This window comes from Geotrypetes seraphini, chromosome 1, assembly GCF_902459505.1.
Source record: "Geotrypetes seraphini chromosome 1, aGeoSer1.1, whole genome shotgun sequence".
NCBI lineage: Eukaryota > Metazoa > Chordata > Amphibia > Gymnophiona > Dermophiidae > Geotrypetes > Geotrypetes seraphini.
In genome coordinates, this window is record NC_047084.1 from 247,230,990 (window position 1) to 247,252,548 (window position 21,559).

A 21,559-nucleotide genomic window follows, 5' to 3' on the forward strand; every position below is an offset into this window, starting at 1 on the left:
TGCTCCTCGCTCTTTCCTACATTTTTATATATCTAAGTAAACTAACACAGCATCTACATGTATTCAGATAATAAAAATACATTTTAAAATTTTCTGCCCAAAACTGCACTAGCTAAAATTAGGACAGATGAACCTTTCTTATACAAAGAATAAAAACTGAGAGAGCTGAAATGAGGAGGGGAGACCATAAGAGTATGGAACTGCCTCCTCTTTGACTAGCTTAATTAGTGAGAATCTGTCAAATAATTACTATCATTGCATCTCAAATGGAGTATGCTCTGCCAGCAGAGTGGAGGCTATGGATAAGCCTTATAGGCTGGATAGGGCTCATTTATCCCTAGACCTCTGGTTGTCATGTCAACCAGGTGTTAGTCCCTGTAATCTGGTATTATTCTGGGATTCCTTTGTCAGCAGCATATAGACAGCAAATCTTTAGCTTTATAGTCTGCCTGTGGCATTTAAATGAGCAAACAACTGCAGGCAGCATCCTAAGGAAAAGAAACTGTGTGTTTCCATAGGGGGAAGGTATGGTTCACTGGTAGAGCTGCTGCCTCTGCACCCAGAGGTTGTGAGATCAAATCCCAGTGCTGTTCCTTATGACCCTGGGCAAGTCACCCAATCCTCCAGTGCCCACTGCTTTGAATGTCAGTTTTGAAATGCCAAAACCACAAAAAGGCAGTTATCATGTGACCGGCAAACCGTCGCATATTCACACCTCCAGGTACCTGCTAGAACACAAACACATAAAGACAGGGTTACACACAGCATACATTCTATTAAAGCCCAAGTCCTCCCTGGATTCCAGGCCTTCTCAAGAGTCCTTCCTCCAACCCTGCATTGCTCCTCCAGGGGCCATTTACCAGTCCCACTGCCGGTTGCCATCATCGCAGCCAGTCCCTCTGCTGGACCACTCCTCAGTCCTTTGGCCAATGCTCCCAGGGTCCTTGGACTCTCTCAGCTTCTCCATCGTCTTATCTGGCACACAAGCACTGAGAGCTCTCCCAGCCCCTCAGTCATCTTCTCACTGATGCATGCACTGAGAACTCACCTGGAATTCATTGCCGGAGAATTTGGTGAAATCGGTTAGCAGGGTTTTAAAAAGGTTTTGATAATCTCCAGAAAGAGAAGTCCATAGGCCATTATTGCGATGGCTTATGAAAATCCACTGCTTATTCTAAACTAAGCTAAACTAAACCTTAGGTTTGTATACCGCACCATCTCCACAGTCGTAGAGCTCGGCACGGTTTACAGGAATTGGTATGAGAAAGGAACTCCAAGGAAAGGATGAAGATCGGAGGAAAGAAGGATGTTTAGAGGACTAGGATATCAAAGGAGGAGGGAATGTTACATTTTTGAGAAAAGCCAGGTTTTCAGATGTTTACGGAAAAGTTGGAGAGAACTCAGGTTCCGGAGAGGGGAGGTAAGGTTGTTCCAGAGCTCGGTGAATCTGAAGGGGAGGGAAGTCCCTAGCTTTCCTGGATGGGAAATGCCTTTTAATGAGGGGAAGGATAGTTTCAATTTTCGGGTAGGTCTGGTGGTATTAAGATTTGAGGAGTTCCAAAAAAGTGGAATAAAGGGAGGAAGGATGCCATGAAGGATCTTGAAAGTTAGGCAGATGCATTTGAAGTGGACCCTGGAAATTATCGGAAGCCAGTGAAGCTTGGACAGGAGCAGTGAGACATGATCAAATTTACTTTTTGCAAAGATAAGCTTAGCCGCGGCATTCTGAATCCGTTGGAGTCCTAGGATAAGCAGCATAAAAATCTGTTATACTACTTGGGATCTAGTTAGGTACTTGGGTCCTGGGTTGGCCACTGTTGGAAACAGGATATTGGGCTTGATTGATCTTCGGACTGTCCCAGTATGGCAATTCTTACGTTCTTATGTTCTTATATTTCCTCTCTCTCGCCTTTCTTCCAAAGTATACATATGGCGATCTCTATGTCTTTCACTGTACGCCGTATGACAAAGACCACTGTCCATTTTAGTAGCATGTCTTGGGACCGACTCCATCCTTTTTATATTTTTTATATCTTTTTGAAGGTGTGGTCTCCAGAATTGTATACAATATTCTAAATGAGATTTCACCATTGGTGTAGTAAGGGGGAGTGGGGGTGCGGGGCGGACAACCGGGGCACCATTTTGGTGAGGGTGCCAGCACCTCTCTGCCCCTCTCCCACCCACGCCTGCTCACACCCTCCCTTCCTCACTCCCCGTACCTCTTTAAAATCGTCATCAGCATGAGCAACTATTCTAGTCTGATGGAGGGAATGCCGGCTTGAGAAGCAGCTTGCGCAGGCAAAGATTTGAAGAGGTATGGGGTGGAAAGGGAGGGTGCAAGTGTGGCATTGGGGTGCGGAAGGAGCAGGGGGGGACATGGGAGTACAAAGAGGCAAATCTTAATATAGAAACATGATGACAGAAAAAGGCCAAATGGCCCATCCAGTCTGCGCATCCGCTATCTTCTCCTTTCCCTAAGAGATCCCAAGTGCATTTCTCATGTTTTCTTGAATTCAGACACAGTCTTTGTCTCCACCACCTCTACCAGGAGACTATTCCATGTATCTACCACCCTTTGTGTAAAAAAGTTTTTCCTTAGATTACTCCTGACCTATCACCTCTTAACTTCATCCTATGCCGTTTCATTCAGAGCTTCCTTTCAAATGAAACTCGCCTCATATGCATTTATGCCACATAGGTATTTAAATTTCTGCACAACAAAGGAGTCGTGAGGATGAGATGTCAATAATTTAGCCACAGGTGTAAAGTTCAGAGTTCACTTTATTGATACTAGCACTGCGAGGACTCAAAGACTCGACACTGACAGTGTTTCGGCATCTTTGCCTTTTCCAAGAGTCTCAATGGCTGGTAGTTCTATCACATAAATAAAGCATTCAATGCAGGTCAAATTTAGAAGAAACATATTTGAGATCTTTAAGTTTGTCCCCGTACGCCTTATGATGAAGACCATCAACCATTTAGTAGTTTTCCTCTGAACCTACCCTATCCTGTTTATATTCTGTTTTGAAGATGCAGTCTCCAGAACTGTACACAATATTCTAAATGAGGTCTCACTAGAGTCTTATACAGGGGCTTCAATACCTCCTTTTTCCTACTGGCCATTTCTCTTCCTATGCAACCTAGCATCCTTCTAGCATTCGCTATCACCTTTTCAACTTGTTTGACCACTTGTTTGATCATCACATACTATCACACCAAAGTCCAACTCCTCTTTCATGCATGAAAGGTTTTCATCCCCGGCCTAAACTGTACCGTTCCCTTGGGTTTTTGCATCCCAAATGCATGACCTTGCATTTCATAGCATTAAATTTTAGCTGTCAAATTTCAGACTATTCTTCAAGCTTCGCTAGGTACTTCCACGTGTTATTCACACCATCAGGGGTGTCTACTCTACTGCAAATTTTAGTATCATCCGCAAAGAGGCAAATTTTACCTGATAGCAATATCTTTACAATAATGTTAAAAAGAATATGCCCAAGAACTGAATCTTGAGGCAAACCACTGCTAACATTATTTTCCTCAGAGTGATCTCTATTGACCACTACCCTCTGTCACTTTCCACTCAACTAGTTCTGCAGGTTCTTCTGTTAGCCGTGAGACAGACCTTCCTCAGCCTAACAAACGCAAGCCTAAGTCATCTAAGGGTGACAGTATAGTTCAAGAAGGCAATAAAAATTCGGCGAGAGGGAGAATTAGAAGGGCTTGAGCATGCGCAGATGCATGCTCAAAGCCGGCAGAGGCAGGAAGAAGATCTTCAAGCGGCACTGGCACGTCCAGTGGGCTGCGTGCCGGTGCCAGAGGGGGGTGAGTTAAAGTTGGTTGGGGGGTGCCGATTCGAGCGGGGGGGGGGAGCTTTTCGAGTGGGGGGGAGCGATGCCGGTTCTCGTGCCAGTGCCAGACGGGGAGGGTGAGTTCAAGTTGGTCAGGCGGGGGGTGCCGGTGCAAGCGGGGGGTGGGGGGGTGGGGGGAGCAATGCCACTGGCTTGGGGGGGGAACGTATCAAAGCGAGTTTCCATTATTTCTTATGGGGAAACTCGCTTTGATATACGAGTATTTTGGTTTACGAGCATGCTTCTGGAACGAATTATGCTTGTAAACCAAGGTTCCACTGTATTTATGAAGTAATTCTGCCTTATCTTTATCAGCTTCTACATATTCTTCCCCTTGACCTTTGAGTCTCACAATGTCACTTTTGCACTTCCTCTTATCACTAATATATCTAAAAAATGTCTTGTACCTCCGTTTTACCTTATCGGTTTTAAACATTAAAACAACTGATGTGGAAAAAAAAAGAAAAGAAGTTCCACTTTTACAGTACATCCACATCAAAGGTAGTAATTACAGTGAATACCTTTAACTTTGTATCAATTCAAATCAATTCCTCCCCCCTCTAGTGTCAAACATATATTTTAAAATCAAGTTCTCTTTATAATATTATACATTCAATAGGTTTAGTTTGTTGTTAATAACAGTCCAGGTTTATGATGATTGTTGATATTGCCCTCTACGTTTAGCTACATAAGTTTCCATCTTCCCTATCAATAAGAATTTCATTCTCCATTCATATTCATCTGGTACTTGGGGTTGTTTCCAATAAGCAGCGATAAGACATCTAATCGCTGCTAATCCCATACGTAGTAAACGTTTATGCCATTTAGTCTCACAGTTAGTAGACAACCCTAGTAGACAACATTGGGGAGTATTGGGAACCAAGACCCCCAATATTGGGACAAAAAATTCACTACTTTGGTCCAACAAGGTGCTAATATGGGGCATTCCCACCATATGTGAAGAAAGTTACCCACTTCGTTGTGGCCAGCAATTTACAGAAATCTGGGGATATATCTTATGGATTCGTTCTGGGGTGTAATACCAGCGACTCAGTATTTTATATGCATTTTCTTGAATTAATGCGCAAAATCCCCACACGTAAAACAGATTTTATGTTGCTTATCCTAGGAATAAGCAATGGATTTCCCCAAGCCATTTCAGTAATGGCTTATGGACTTTTGATTTAGCCAGCTTTCCTCCTTCAAATGTTTGGTTCACTATAAATGTACATTTAATTTTTTTTTTTTTTTTTCTTTCTAACCAACCATGTTTTTTAATGCTTGTTTGTAGTGATGTGTTTATTAAAATGTGTGTATTTATTAATTTTCAGATCTCATCCGAAAAATAGCACAACAAAAGTTTGGACAAGTGCGCATAGATTATCAAAAGGTAATTTCTTTTAAAAGTTACAATACATAGGGCTCTTTTTACAAAGCTACACTAGTGGCTGCTGCTGTGGTAATCACTTCGATGCCCATAGGGACTTAATGGGTATTGAAGCGTTTGCTGCACGGCAGCCACTACCACAGCTTTGTTAAAACAAAAACAAAAAAAAAAGGGGGAGGGTAGTGTTTTTGTTTCAATAGCTTGTGCTACTGCATACCTTAAACCTTGTTACTTTTTCTTTCAATCAAATAGCACTGATGTTGCTGTAACTTAATCTGTAAACCCTCATGCAAATTATTGCAAGTGGCAAGTTTTATTTTCTATTTGATTGTCATTGTTGTTCATAGTTTTTAAAAGTCCCCTGTCTTTCCAGATTATTGGTGAAGAAGAGCATCAATTGATGCGCTATATTTATATATGTATATTACTGTGATGTCTGTATGTATATAAAATAATGCAACTATAACATTTTCTGACAATTTCTCCATCATATGAACCCTGCATAAAATCAATAAATATAAAAAGACTGAAAAGAAATCGTGCATTTCCTTATCCTGACCAGTCCAGAATAGTGGGCTATGTCACCTCATCATCAGAAGCTAAAGATTCCAAATTATATCCTAAGGATGCTATCAGATGGTGTAGGCTTGACTGGCGCATCAAGATTTTGTGGTAACAAGCCTAGCTTCTTAGATTGTACAGAATTGCTTGAGATTAAGGGCTCCTTTACTAAGCTGCAATAGCGTTTTTAGCGCGTGTAGAATTGCCGGGCACGCTAATCCCGTGCTGCGTGGCTAGAACTAACGCCAGCTCAATGCTGGCATTAGCGTCTAGCACGCGCGGCAATTTAGCGTGCACGCTAAAACCGCTATTGCAGCTTAGTAAAAGGAGCCCTAAGTGTTTGAGGCTGGTTGTTGTGGTCTCTCAGAAAGTGGGAAGTCAAACTCATTTCTCCTTCCATAAGAATAGCGATACCTCGGTGGGATCTGAATTTAGTGCTGTTGGCCTTAGCAAGGTCTCCTTGTGAGCCACTGTGCTGGGTTTTCTTCAAAGGATTTGCCTCCCAAGATAGTTTTTACTAATTACTATCTGTTTAGCTGGAAGAATTTCAGAGTTGCAGGAGCTTTCCTAAAGAGATCCCCATCTCTCCTTTTGTTGGATACCATTTCTATTCATACCATTCCAACCTACGCGGATAGCGTAGCTGGTTTTAAGAAAGGTTTGGACAAGTTCCTGGAGGAAAAGTCCATAGTCTGTTATTTAGAAAGACATGAGGGAAGCCACTACTTGCCCTGGATTGGTAGTATGGAATATTGCTACTCCTTGGGTTTTGGCAAGGTACTAGGGATCTGAATTGGCCACTGTGAGAACGGGCTACTGGGCTTGATGGACCATTGGTCTGACCCAGTAAGGCTATTCTTATGTTCTTTATTCTGAAGGTGCTATCTCCATTTCATATGAATCAGGTAGTTTCTCTTCTTTCTTTCCAGAGATCCTCCAAAGGGGAATCAGATAATGCTCTTGTAACAGGGAAGAGCATGGGCTGTAGGAGAGAGTCCTGCTGAATAACTCTGGACATGCTTTGGACCTGCAAGTGAACAGAAAGGGCCTGATTCTGTATAGGATGCCCGGTTTCAGCAACCATAAATGGCATATGGGCGTCCTATACAGAATCGCCTCCCTGATTTTTTTAACCGATGTCCATGTCACAAACACTGTTTAGAGAATTGCATTTCCACTGAGCTGATCACGGCAAGGGAATCTCCAGACCTTGATTAGCTGAGTGGCAGTGGCAGGGAACTTGCCCCTCCCCCCCCCCGTGAAGTCGTGTAGTAGGAGGGATGCCCACTCCTGCCACCCACCCCCCCCCAAAGCATACCTCGGCAGGAGGAGTGCCCAATTCCTTCTGCCAGAGCCCCACCGAAACCCCACCCACCCAATCACAATTGGCAGGAGGGATGCCCACTCCCTCCTTCCAGAACCCCCTTGCGACAGACCAACTCCACCCCACCCACAATCCCTCCACCCAGAAATCCCCCTAAAGGGGAGACCCCCCACCCCCCAGTTCCTCCATGTACCTTGTAAACAGAAGGTCCATCCAGAGGGAGGCATACATACTCTGGCCGGTAGGCCCACCACTGGAAAATAGTAGGCCTTCCCCTTTATGGTGCATTTTGGGATGCACCGAGGAGGAGCCTAAGGCCCTGATTGGCTCAGATGCCTAAGGCCCCTCAGCCAACCAGAATCTTAGGCATGGGTGTGACCTAAAACTCCAATTGGTCAGATATCTAAAGCCACTCCTTTGGAAGGCTGAGGAATTCAGAATGTCCTTGTATTCCTTGCTTGCCACTAAACCTTGCTTGCCACTAAACCTTGTAAATGGTTTCAAAGTTCTGCAGCAGAGGTTTCCCAGCAGGACTGACCTTAGCAATTGTGGGGCCCTGTCCAGATTAGTTTGTTGGTTTACATCCTGCCCCCAACACACACATATATACACATACATTCACACATATATACACATACATTCACACATATACACACACACATATATACACACACACACACATATATACACACACACATATATATATACACACACACACACACACATATATATATACACACACACACACACATATATATATACACACACACACACACACATTTCAGCTGAGATGTAAGGGTTGCCCAGCAGTTGGTTGAAGGACTGTAGTTTCATAGCTGAGGAGCATGCATCAACCAGCCGTCATTGATAAGCTTTTAATTCCATATGCATCTTGCAGAACTCTTCGATCTAGTAATCAAAACCTGCTCCAATAAGAGAACTCTTTTACGACACCACATGCAAATCCATCTTCTCAATCACAGCTCCCACACTATGGAATGCTCTTCCCACTGATCTTTGTCTAGAAAACTCTTTAGATAAATTCAAATCCAAACTTTAAAGATGGCTATCCCTTGTAAATACTATTTCCTTTGAAATTTGATTATCCTTTTCAGAAATCTTAAAACAACCAAAACGCTTTTTTTAGAAGCGACTTCCCCAGCTTAATTGTACCTCTCTCTTCCAGTTCCCTTTTTTATTTTTATTTTCATCTCGATGTATTTATTACTTTGTATCATGTATGTTCATGCATAAATGTTTCCCCTTTTTTTTAACTTAGACAAGTTTTTATTCTTTTTTTAACTTTTACAACATATTATTGTAAACCGTTTAGATATCTGTATGATAAACGGTATATCAAAAATAAAGAAACTTGAAGGTGTAGAGAGAAGAAGATGGAACTAGAGAGGGAGATAGAAAAGGGAAAGAAGCTTTAACGTTTGGTCAGTTGCCAGCTCATTTAAGATTAGGGTCCTGTGTGGCCAGTATCCCTACTTAAAGCCAGCCCTGTTTTTCAGAAGAACATTTGTTTTTAGTCAAGTATTTTTCACTGTTTCTTCTATTGCTGATAGCTTTAGCATTAGCTTACTGACAGTCCTGGCTGCATCACCTATTCTGTTGATATCATTTGGAATCTTTACTTCTTTGCCTCCATATGCTTAAGAGGAGCAAGACTCAAGGAAAGGAAATGATCAGGTAAAAGAATACATTTCACCTTATCAACATTGACTATTGCCTAAATAATCATATGTATAATTGAGCAGTAATAGCATTGCTTGAACATAGAAACATGAGTTGCTTGCCCTTCTGGTTCAGACTAAGGATTTGTGTAGTTCACTATCCTTTTTCAAAAAATGCCCAGTCCAGGTCACAAGTACCTGGTAGAGTCCCAAAAAGTCGCAAGATTTTCATGCTACTTAACTCCATGGATAGGCCAGTTAGAACAATTCTGGAAAGATAAGAACATAAGAATTGCCGCTGCTGGGTCAGACCAATGGTCCATCATGCCAAGAGGTCTGCTCACGTGGCAGCCCTCTGGCCAAAGACCAGTGCCCTAACTGACACTAGTCCTACCAGCGTACGTCCTCGTTCAGCAGGAACTTGTCTAACTTTGTCTTGAATCCCTGGAGGGTGTGTTCGTCTATGACAGATTCCGGAAGAGCATTCCAGTTTTCTACCACTCTCTGGGTGAAGAAGAATTTCCTTATGTTTGCACGGAATCTATCCCCTTTCAACTTTAGAGAGTGCCATCTCGTTCTCCCTACCTTGGAGAGGGTGAACAACCTGTCATTATCTACTAAGTCTATCCCCTTCAGTACCTTGAATGTTTTGATTATGTCCCCTCTCAATCTCCTCTGTTCGAGGGAGAAGAGGCCAGTTTCTCTAATCTTTTGCTGTACGGCAGCTCCTCCAACCCATTAACCATCTTAGTCGCTCTTCTCTGGACTCTTTCGAGTAGTACTGTGTCCTTCTTCATGTACAGTGACCAGATCTAAAAACTTGGTTGTTTACACAATATCTTAAAATCTTACCTGCTGAAGTGCTGTAGTAATAGTATATTTTACTTTTCTAGTTTTTAATTTTACACCTTCAATTTTAATTACCAGTGTTGTTCCTGAAAATGATATACCAATAGCACTCTCTCTCTCTCTTAGGCCTACTTTTATGTCATTCTAATTTTAATCAATTGTGAACCGAGTTAAGCTCCTCCGGGAGACGACCTGGTATATAAACCGAAGATTAGATTAGATTAGATTTCTCCAGGTCTACCTTAATAATGGTATATGGACTACTGTATATATTGAGTGAAAACAATATTTTCTCTTGTTTGTAATGTGCTACTATACAAGTCTTCATGGGGTGTCACTTAGTATTTGTTTTTGAATGAGTAACAGTTTGCATTTACTTGTTCCAGTCTATCAAAGATTTTGTAAACCTCTATCATATTTCCCTCATGTTCTTTCGCTTAATACTATTTTGGAAGTTCTTATGGTGCTTGAACAGCATTAATTTGCTACTTGGTCAGCCTTCCCAGATATTTGAATTATATATATCCTGCTTGGTAAATGTAAATTATTATTCTTGGTATGATTTTTGATGAGATTTGAAAATATAGATTGGAGTTGATAAGATAATTTTGTGTTCTATTTGCATCCTCAGTAAGATGATTTTTCCATAGGTAATATATGGCAGTTATGTTTAGTTTGGAGAAGTGATTGTGAATATGTAGAAATTCCGTTATTTCTAGGAGATTTTATATGAGAAAGCATAATATTTCTGTTGCATAACAATGTAACCACCAAGTAAGCTGAATTTGAACAAGTATGAAGCCATGTTGTGGGACTTCCTAGACTTCCCCCCTCGTTTACTAACTTGTAGCGTGGGTTTTAGCGCCAGCAGTGGCGATAACTGCTCTGACGCTCCTAGGAATTCTATGAGCGTTGGAGCAGTTAACCTGCCGGTGCTAAAATCCGTGCTACGAATTAGTAAAGAGGAGTTTAGTATGGTAACCTCACAGCCATCCACAATGAATATGCAGTCTCTATTTCTCTTTCTGTTTCTCCAGGTGAGTTACATTCAAGTACACTTGATATTTCCTTGTCCCCAGAACGCTTACAGTGTAATTTTGTACATGAGGCAATGGAGAATTAATACGGTAATACTACTAATACTAATACAATGCTTATATCTGCATGTACCTGTATCGGTTAACAAACTATCAAAACCCAGGCACATCTGGGGAAAAGAACATGTAGAATCCACCACGGATATGACTACAAAATGAAAAGGCAAGCTGCTGATCAACAAAAACATCAATAAGAGACCATGGGACTTATTTTCACAATAGAAACATCCAAAAAAAGAGCAAAATGCAACAGATGGAACATTTTTTTTTCAGCAGAATGTCCAAATCGTTATTTTCAAAACCCATTTTTTGATGATTTTCTATGCAATTCATGCATCTAAATCTCAAAGGGGGGGTGTTGGAGATGTGTTATGGGTGGGACTCGGAGGGGCTTATGATTTCAACATCTTTCAACAATAAAGGAATGTTGTAAAAAAAGGTCACACAGGAACTTAACCCCCTCCCCTCCTTTTTCCCCATAGGATCAGTGGTTCAGTATACATGTTTTCGGTATTCACTGAGTTTTCTAGGAACCAAACCCTAGCGAATTGTGAGAACACACTCAGCATTAGACAGAACCTTTGATCTGAGGAAGAAGGGGCTACCTTTGAAAGCTAATCATAAACTACATTAAGTTAGTCTAATAAAAAAAGGTATTATTTTTTTCTTTAATGTTTTTGTATTATTTCTACATATTACCTCGACCACCACACCATTTCACTGTAAGCTACCAGGGGAATTAGGAGCATCCAAGCCTGGACATTCTAATTTGTATGTCATTGTTCTATGCAAAATGGAGCTTCTATTTCTTTCCTACCGCTCAGCTGCTTTATAGTTTGACTGCTGCTACCAGTAGATAGTACTGTAAAGACACAACCCCAAATCATCTTTCTTTATGTGAAAGGAACCAAATATGCCATGGAAGAAACAGTGCTCCTGCGATATCATTTTTACAGTGAAATTATCTGGGGACTTTGAAACTGAGAGCGTGAATGTCCTACCCCTTAGGATCAGTTTACCCTGATTCAGCAGTGAGAGAGCTATTTATCATCCTAGTAGTGATTGAATAGGATTGCAAAGCTGCATATATACTTTTACACCAGTATCCTTCTGTTCCGAAGGTCATACTCTGTCTAGCCTTGGAAGCCACTGGGGATGACTTTTAGAAAGAACCAAGTATAAGAATGGCAGGCAGCTAGAAGTAGCTTCCTGTCATTGTGAAACCAATCTCTAACCTGCTAATTTCATTTTTTTGAACTCATCTTCATTTTTGTAATGAGATATAGACTTTAAGGTTAAAATGTGGTACAAATAAACAAGGTGTTCATAGTTGTGAGAGAGAACTTTGTGAAGATACTAATCCTTCACAAGAATAAGAATGTATTTTGGTTTAGTCTGCTTCCATTCATTGTTTTATGTCAGCATATTTCCTGTTTAACATTTTACATTGAGCTAATTAGTCATTATTCACTTGCTTTGTTTTGTTCTATGCATGCTGCTTCTACGTTATGTCTCCATCTGCTCTGACTTCTGCAGCCAGAAAATATTGTCCTGACATTTCAGGTAATGAATGTCTTATAACAATGTTTTGATAGAGGTGCTTCATCCTTTGGAAGATAGTATAATTCAATCACATAAATTATGAAAATGATTAGAAGTTTTGAAGTCATGAACTTGACCCCCCTCTACCCCCAGCCAAAAATAAAACAAACTACACGACAGGTTGTAAATGTGATTGACCAGCCCATATTTAAAAGTCAAGAATGGAGTAGGTGATGTTAGCATGGGGAAGACTCAAGTAGCTAGTGGAGTACTCAAAGAACCATTTAGTCTTTCTTTTCCCCAACCCCAGTGCTTTCCTACCAGAGTCTCTTTCTCTGTTCCCTGTTATCTCCTTCAGTCTATTCATACCACACTCTCTCTCTCCCCTCTTCAGCCTGTCCATGCTGCACTACATTGAGGCAGTCCTTATTACTCTATTTATTCAGCCACAGTTTCTCCTCCCCTTCTACCCATCCCCACAACTTTCTCATATTCTAATTCCTTCTTCCTCCCCCTCCTTATTCCCTTTTTTCCACGCTCCTACTTACACCCTGCACTTTTAAGTCATCCCCTCTTCTATGGGCATACTTTGACTTTTTTATACTGGAGGCAGGGGCTTTAATAGTTCTCTACATGCTCTACTCCCTACATCTCCTTTAGCATTCTCTGTTCCCCACTTTCTCTTGAGCCATTTTCCTATTTCCCTCCACTCCCCAGCAACTTTCGCCATACCCCTCCATGGCCAACCCACCTCCTCTGCAGGCTTGGTCCACCTATTCCATCACTGTTGCTTCCCCTCCCCTGCACTCCACAGCAGCTGGAGACTTGCCTTCAATGGCAGGCATAACCATGGGAATGGGGAGGGCGGGGGCATCCCCCCGGATTTCTTAGCTGTTGGGCCAGGTATTTATAGTATTTATATACCACTTATAGCCTAAGTGGTTTACATTCAGATACTCAAGCATTTTACCCTATTTGTCCTGTGGGCTCACACCCTATCTAATGTACCTGGTGCAATAGAGGATTAAATGACTTACCCAGGGTCACAAGGAGCAACATTGGATTTGAACTCACAACTTCAGGGTGCTAAGGTTGTAGCTTTAACCACTGTGCCACATACTCCCTGGGCTAGAACATGTCTAGTGAGAGGTAGGAGGAGAATTGGGTCCATGGGGAGCAGGAATAGGGTGACAGAGGAAAATCACTAGACTTAGAGGAAGAGGGAAATAGGGAGATTGGGGAAAGGTGCAGCACAAGGGGGAAAATTAGGGAAATTGGGGAAGATGAAGCACAAGGGGAAGATTAGGACAACAGGGTGTTCTGGACATAGGGGGAAAAGGGAGAATTGTAACCCACCTTATGCTCAGGTTGGAATGATGTCTAATTAAACCCCAGATATAAATCCTGATCTTACAGTAAATTTTCCAGTGTTTTCGAGTTGATGATTTGTGTTCAAATTATCTGTGAATTGTTTTTCTGTGTTAAAGCTTTAAATGTACCCACTACTTTAAGGAAGATGGGCTTCTATGATTATGCTGAGAAGTGGTTATTACAAAAATACTGTAGATCGGTATAAGCCAAAATTCTCATTAAATATGCAGTGTGCAGAGCAGTCAGTCTGCTAGGATATATTTTTCTAGTACATATAATTTAGAATTACCTGAAAGATATTAGTTTATATTTTACAATACTGAAATCTTAAAAGGGCTATCACAAAGTATTTGATTCACTAGGAATTTCTTAGAGAATGACACGGTGGCTGTTACCTGCAGTAAGCTGCGGGTGACCCGCCGAAATGGTGAGGGGAAAAACAGTGTTCCCCGCGGCTGTGGGGACAAGGCCATTCACTGCCCCGTGGAGTGCTGAATGGCCTTGTCTCCGCAGTTAAGGGAGTGAGCACACACAATCACCGATCACGCTCCCTCCTTCCTTACTGATCGCCGCCGCCCGATCACTGCCCTGTCCAAGCATCACCCTCCCTCCTTCCTTACTGATCACTGCCATCTGATCGCTGAAGGGAACTGGGGAAGGTGGGGTGGGGAGGAACAGATGCTGAAGGGAACTGGGGAAGGTGGGGTGGAGAGGAACAGACGCTGAAGGGAACTGGGGAAGGTAGGGTGGAGAGGAATAGATGCTGAAGGGAACTGGGGAAGGTGGGGTGGAGAGGAACAGATGCTGAAGGGAACTGGGGAGCTGGGGTGGGGTGGAACAGACACTGAAGGGAACTGGGGAAAGTGGGGTGCGGAGGAACAGACGCTGAAGGGAACTGGGGAAGGGAGAGATTCCATACTATGGGGGGAGAGGCACAGTAACAGAGCATATGGAAGAGACAGAAGGCAGACAGTGGATGGAAGGAAATGAATGAGGAGACTCTAAGGAAAGCATAAACCAGACAACAAAGGTAGAGAAAAAAATTATATTTATATTTATTTATTTTTGCTTTAGAATAAAATAGTATATTAGTTCTGTTGATAAAAATTTATAAACAAAGCCCTGCCAGCTGAATATCTCTTTCTCTAGTTCAGCAGCCAGAACTTTGATTTATAAGGAAGGAATAAACTAGACATTGCAGTACTGAGGCTTGTATGGATGCTGCGGGGACAGTGGTTGTGGAGACGGGGCTGGGACAGTGGTCGTGGGGACGGGGATGAGGTCAGGGCAGGGACAGTGGTTGCGGGGACAGGGATGGAGCAGGGACAATTGTCATGGGGACGGGGTGGGGACAAGGTCAGTGATTGCGGGGACGAGGGAGTGACGGGGACAAATTTTTTCCCCGTGCCATTTTCTAGTATTTCTGACATTCTGCACCTATGGAGAAAACCTTTGTGAATCAGGCCTTAAGTATCCAAAGACAGTCAGAAAACATTATAAAGGGCATATTAACCCAGTCAGTAGATTAGCGTGTTTGTCCTGGATATTATATTCTAATTATGTGTATTTAAATTACAGGCTGTCTTTTATGAGATTGGATTTATTATTGCTGCGGTTGTTGGACTGCTGTTTGTTCTGTTAATGCCATTGGTGGGTCTGTGCTTTTGCATGTGTCGCTGCTGTGGTAACTGTGGAGGAGAAATGCATCAGCGACAGAAGAAGAATGCAGACTGTCACAGAGGATGCTTTGCAATATTTCTTTTTGTTGCATCCTTAGTGATGAGGTAAGTAAAACTGCAGTATCTCTTGCTTCATCTTACCGTAGATCTATTTATACAATACAGTCAAACCTCGGTTTGCGAGTAACCCGGTTTGCGAGTGTTTTGCAAGGCGAGCAAAATATTCTCGCAAAATTTGTCTCGCAAACCGAGTGTTGACTCGATTTGCGAGTCCCCCCCCCGCCCCCCCGCTCGAACTGGCTTTCCCCACCTGAACAACTTGAAACTTACCCCCCGTCTGGCACCGGCACACTGCCCACAGGAGATCTCTGAGAATCTCGGCGAGAGGGAGAATTAGAAGGCCTTGAGCATGCGCAGATGCATACTCAAGGCCCGGCAGAGGAAGGAAGTTCTTCAAGTGGCACCGGCATGTCCTATGGGCTGTGTGCCAGTGCCAGACGGGGAGGTAGGGGGGGTAAGTTATAAGTTGTTCGGGCAGGGGGTGCTGGTTCGCGCAGGGGGGGGGCCTTTGCGATTGGGGGGTAGCAGCGCCGCTGGCCTGGTGGGGGGTGGGAACGTATCAAGCGAGTTTCCATTATTTCCTATGGGGAAACTCGCTTTGATATACGAGTATTTTGGTTTACGAGCATGCTTCTGGAACAAATTATGCTCGTAAACCAAGGTACCACTGTATCTTGCAAAAACACAGTGGGATGAAACCCAATGAAATCCATGTATCATAACACTGATGAAATATAGCAATGGAATACTAGACACCTGTTTGGGGTCAAGGTTGGTAGAGGGAAAGCTATTTGTAAAAATGTTTTACCATGGGGCAGTGTCTCCAAGTGAGTTATTTCTCTGCTTACTGTGAAAGAAATGAACCTCACTCCTGAGCCAGGACATGTAGAGTATGATTTCAGTCTCTCAAATGTACTACTAATGCTCGCCTTAGTACTTGCATTGTGCCAAAGAGAGCTTCTTTCTTGAGTTTATAAATGTAATCAAATGTAAAGGATCATACTCAGACTGTGGAAGATTGTGGTGATCTCCCACAGTCCGCAGCAATACCAGAAATTCAATGCCATCGCCATATCCAGCAACTGGCATTGAATTTCTGATCTATTTTTGGCTGGCCATGACATAGCTGACTATGCTAACATTCTGCGGCTAGTCAGCTAAGTATCAACAGCCAAAGATATGCCACTCTTTTAGGCAGTTGTCTATGGCTGCTGAACTTAGCTGGCGAGTCGCTCAATACTGGCTGTGTTGCATGACACTGGCTAATCCACTAAGATGGATATTCAGCGTGAGATAGCTAGCTGGCTTGTGCTATTTAGGTGGCTGAGAGTCATTCCTGGCCGTCTAAATAGTGCTGAATTTCATACCCCAAGCGTATAGGCAGTTTATCAGGTGCATTTGGAAGTTCTTTTTAGTCAAGCCAGTGGAACCCAAAATGATGAGAACTATTACTGTGTCTTTCTGCCACATTTTCTTAGGCCCAGACTGCATTTCTTGGTACTGGAGGATCTTCTCTCTCTCACAATTCACTGAGTAATTGCATAGGATCAACACCTCTATAATCTATGCTGTTCTGGTGTTATTCTCTTTTACTACTATAGCTGGTTTTCTAGCATCCAGTTTTTTTTATTAGTCGGGATTAGAGCTGCCCAATTCTGGATTCAAATAGATTTGCCGAGTTCACTCTGGCTGAATCAATTTGTTATGTTTTTTTTAATTGGTCTTACCGATTCAGTGGTCCAATCTCAGCTTCTTCTCTCCTGCAGTAGCAAAAAGACCGTGATTAGAGTGATGGTGCAGAGGAGGCAGCTGTAAGAGCAGAGCTTCCTCCTGCTACAGACCCAAGGGAGAATGCTTCTGCAGCTAATCCCCCACCAATCTGATGCAGGTGATTATACGCTGCACCACAAAGCATGGCTCTCAGGGCTGGGCAGAGCTGCACACGCACAGCAGAGGGCTGGCAGCTCAGGCGTAGTCATCGGAGCAGGGGGTCACGGGGCCCATGGCTCCCCCCAAATTGTGTCCTTCAGTTTCTCCTCATTCCCTTCCCTGCAGCCCCCCTTCCGCACTCCTACCAGCCCAGCCAGCAGTACTTTGCCTTACACACTAGCACTGCTGGCTGGATGGCTGGCCAGTTCAAGTCTCCTTTCCATGAGGAAATGAGAAAAATGGTTAAAAAGAAGCTAAAAGGATCAATTGCAAAGAGTAGGACTGTAAACCAGGTGTGGATGTTATTTAAAAATACCATAATGGAAGCCCAGACCAGATGTATTCCACATATTAGCAAAGGTGGAAAGAGGAGGAAATGAGAGCTGGCATGGCTAAAAGGTGAAGTGAAAGAGGCTATTAGAGCAAAAACAAACAAACCATCCTTTAAAGAATGGAAAAAGGATCTGAATGAAGAAAATAAGAAGAGACACAAGCACTGGCAAGTTAGATGCAAAGCATTGATTAAGAAAGAATATGAAGAGAAACTTGCCAAAGAGGCAAAATCTCATAACAGTTTTTTCAAGTACATCAGAAGCAGAAAACCTGTGAGGAAATCTGTGGGACCATTGGATGCTCAAGAAGCAAAAGGGGCGCTCAGGGAGGATAAGGCCATAGCAGAAAGATTGAATTAATTCTTTGTTTTAGGTTTAGCGACAATCACTGCTAACCGGCCTGATTCACTAAACGGCTCACCGCGTGTTTTTCCCCTCAATCGCCCATTTTCCGTCCAATCCAACCCATGCAAATTAGTAAAATCCCATGCATCTGGTTTTACCGATCCTAAAACCCAATTGCTGGAGACGAGCTGGGCGGGGTAACTTTGTTACTGACAGGTCTGCCTGGGTTTTTTTTTCCATTTTTTCCCAATGGCACAGAGATTTTACGTGTATTACACACACAAAAAATATCTGTCCCATAAAAACAAATTTAAAAAAATCCCCCCACCACCACCGCAGCAGGCCCTCCTCCAATGACCCCTGACAATCGCGTGCCCCCCCAACAAATGCGGTGACCCACCCAACCTAAAACAAATGGCAGGAGGGATGCCCACTCCCTCTTGCCACAAAGGACCTTCCCCCTAGCCCCCGTAAAAATGCAGGAGGGATGTCCAATCCCTTCTGCCACCAGAGGCCCCCCTCCCCATCCAGGCCTCCGTGCCCCGTACCTTAAATGTTGGGAGCAGGAGGTACTGAAAACACCTCCTGCTCCTCCTCTCTTGCCGATGACACTGGGCCTTAGGCCCTTCCCCTCACATGATACACTGGGGAGGGGCCTAAGGCCCTGATTGACTCAGATGCCTCAGGCTCCTTCCTTGGGAGGGACATGAGGCATTTGAGCTAATCAGGGACTTCCTTAAGAAGGAGCCTAAGGAAGTCCCTGATTGGCCAATCAGGTCCCAATCAGGAACTTCCTTAGGCTCCTTCCTAAGGAAGTCCCTGATTGGCTCAGATGTCTCAGGAAGAGCAGGAGGTGTTTTCAGTACTTTCTGCTCCCAACTTTTAAGGTATGGGGGGCCTGGAAGGGGAGGGGGCATTCTGTGGTAGGTGGGCATCCTGCCTGCCTTTTTTCAGGGGAGGGAGTGGGCATCTTTGTGGCAGGAGGGAGTGGGCATCTTTCTTTATGGGGGAGGGGAGAGGAAGGTCTTTACTGAAAGGAAGGAATGGGCATCCCTCCTGCCGTTTTTTTGCTGTGGGGCTGGGTGGGGAGTCATTTGGGATCGCAGGAGAGAGTAGGCATCCCTCTTGCCATCTTTTTGGTATTCGGAGTGGGGGGATGGTGGCTCGGGGGTGCTAGCGTGGGAGGGGGGCTTTTGGTGCCATCTGTTCCATTTTAAAAAAACCCAGAAGCCCTAACAGGAGGCTGTTATCCCTGTCACTGCTGTTATGACTCCATGCATGTGTCAGTAATTGGTTCCATTTGCATGCAAATGATTTGCACCTTCTTGCAAATCAATTTCATACAAACTTGATAGTGAATCAATTGCTGTTGGAGAATTAGCCAACAGTGATTGAGTCGCTATCTTTAGTGAATCTATCCCTGTGTTTGCTGTCCATGGCTTTTAGAATAGATTTCAATTTAACACCTGAAGAGAAACTCTGGTAACACCCCTGCCCTCTTTTGCTATCCACTGAATAGGTGCTTAACTTACAGCAGATGGCTAGAGTTTCTGAGAAGATAAAGTTAGAAATACACTTTGTTTTAAGCTATATTTTATACTCACTAAATCATAGAAACATAGAAAATGACAGCAGAAAAGGGCCATGGCCCATCTAGTCTGCCAACACTAGTGACCCACCCCCTAACTTCCTCCATGAAGAGATCCCACATGCCAATCCCATCTTTTCTTAAAATCTGGCACGCTGCTGGCCTTAATTACCTGTAGTGGAAGATTATTCCAGCGGTCAATCACCCTTTCGGTGAAGAAATATTTTCTGGTGTCGCCATGAAATTTCCCACCCCTGATTTTCAGTGGATGCCCTCTTGTTGCCGTGGGTCCTTTAAGAAAAGAAGATATCTTCTTCCACCTCGATACGGCCCGTGATATATTTGAACGTCTTGATCATGTCTCCCCTTTCTCTGCTTTCCTCAAGTGAGTAAAGCTGCAACTTACCCAGCCGTTCCTCATACGGGAGATCCTTGAGTCCTGAGACCATCCTGCTGGCCATTCGCTGAACCGACTCAATTCTCTGCACATCCTTTTGGTAATGTGGTCTCCAGAATTGTACACAGTATTCCAGATAGAGTCTCACCATGGATCTGTGCAACGGCATCATGACCTTAGGCTTACGGCTGATGAAACTTCTATGGATACAACCTATGATTTGTCTAGCCTTGGATGAAGCCTTCTCAACTTGATTGGCAGTCTTCATGTCTTTGCTAATGATCACTCCCAAGTCTCGTTCTGCTACAGTCCTTGCTAGGATCTCACCATTTAGGGTGTAAGTCCTGCATGGATTTTTGCTGCCTAGGTGCATGACCTTGCATTTTTTGGCATTGAAACTTAGTTGCCAAGTCTTTGACCAAAGCTCCAGTAGGAGTAGGTCTTGCTTCATACTGTCGGGCATTGAGCTTTTGTCGGGCACTGTGCTTCTGTCTACTATGTTGCATAGTTTGGCGTCATCGGCAAATAATGTAATTTTACCTCAAAGCCCCTTAGCCAAGTCTCTTACGAAGATGTTAAATAGGATCGGGCCTAAGACCGAGCCCTGCAGCACTCCGCTGATCACCTCCATCGTATCGGAGAGGGTACAATTTACCACTACCCTCTGAAGTCTACCTCTAAGCCAGTCCTCAACCCATGCAGTTAGTGTTTCACCTAATCCCATCGAACTCATCTTGCTCAATAACCTGCGGTGTGGGACGCTATCAAACGCTTTGCTGAAATCCAAGTACACGACGTCCAGGGACTCCCCTATATCCAGCTTTCTTGTTACCCAGTCAAAGAAGCTGATCAGATTGGATTGGCAAGACCTTCCCTTTGTAAATCCGTGTTGATGGGGTCTCGTAGATTCTCCTCGTTCAGGATCGTATTTAATTGGTGTTTGATTAGTGTTTCCATAAGTTTACTTACTATCGATGTGAGACTCACCGGTCTGTAATTCGCAGCCTCCGTCCTGCATCCCTTTTTGTGAAGTGGAATGACGTTAGCCGTTTTCCAGTCCAACGGGACTCTTCTTGTACTTAGGGAAAGATTGAAGAGCGTGGATAACGGTTCACTCATATCTTGGTTCAGGCAATAAATTTATTCTTTAAATCCTGCAGAATTAATCATATCATATGCTACAATACAAGGGCCACTGAGAAGTTCTCAGCCCAATGAAGAAGAAAAGTGTGGAATAACTTGTAGGTTTCATGGCTCCATATCATTCTCTTCTTGGTTGGACTGAGAACTTTTCAGAGGCCTCTCGTATTCAGTGAAGTTACTTGCACAAGGTGACAACTGGGATTTGAACCCTGGCTTTCAGCCCCTTGATCTAGCCATATACTTCCCCCTCCCCATTCGTGGTTTCTGCACTCGACGATTTCACATAATTGTGATTTTTTTTGGGGGGGGGGAGGGGGAAAAATCAAACCCATATTTTTGCCTTCCCCCCGGCCTTACCTGGCTTAGCGGGCTTAGCTTAGTTTAGCGGGCTTTCGGGGCAGGAGCGATCTTCCTACGCTCCTACC

At 43.5% G+C, this 21,559-nt stretch overlaps 1 protein-coding gene across 3 annotated transcripts in view; it reads left to right on the top strand.

Moving 5' to 3' along the window:
* Window positions 1-21,559, top strand: part of PROM1 (prominin 1) — a 170,270-nt gene that overhangs the window by 13,825 nt on the left and 134,886 nt on the right. For all 3 annotated transcript variants that reach the window (XM_033948839.1, XM_033948830.1, XM_033948849.1), the window contains 3 exons: window positions 5,183-5,241; window positions 12,285-12,311; window positions 15,240-15,445. In XM_033948839.1, coding sequence (XP_033804730.1) covers window positions 5,183-5,241; window positions 12,285-12,311; window positions 15,240-15,445 — 292 coding nt within the window. The remainder of the gene's footprint in view (window positions 1-5,182; window positions 5,242-12,284; window positions 12,312-15,239; window positions 15,446-21,559) is intronic.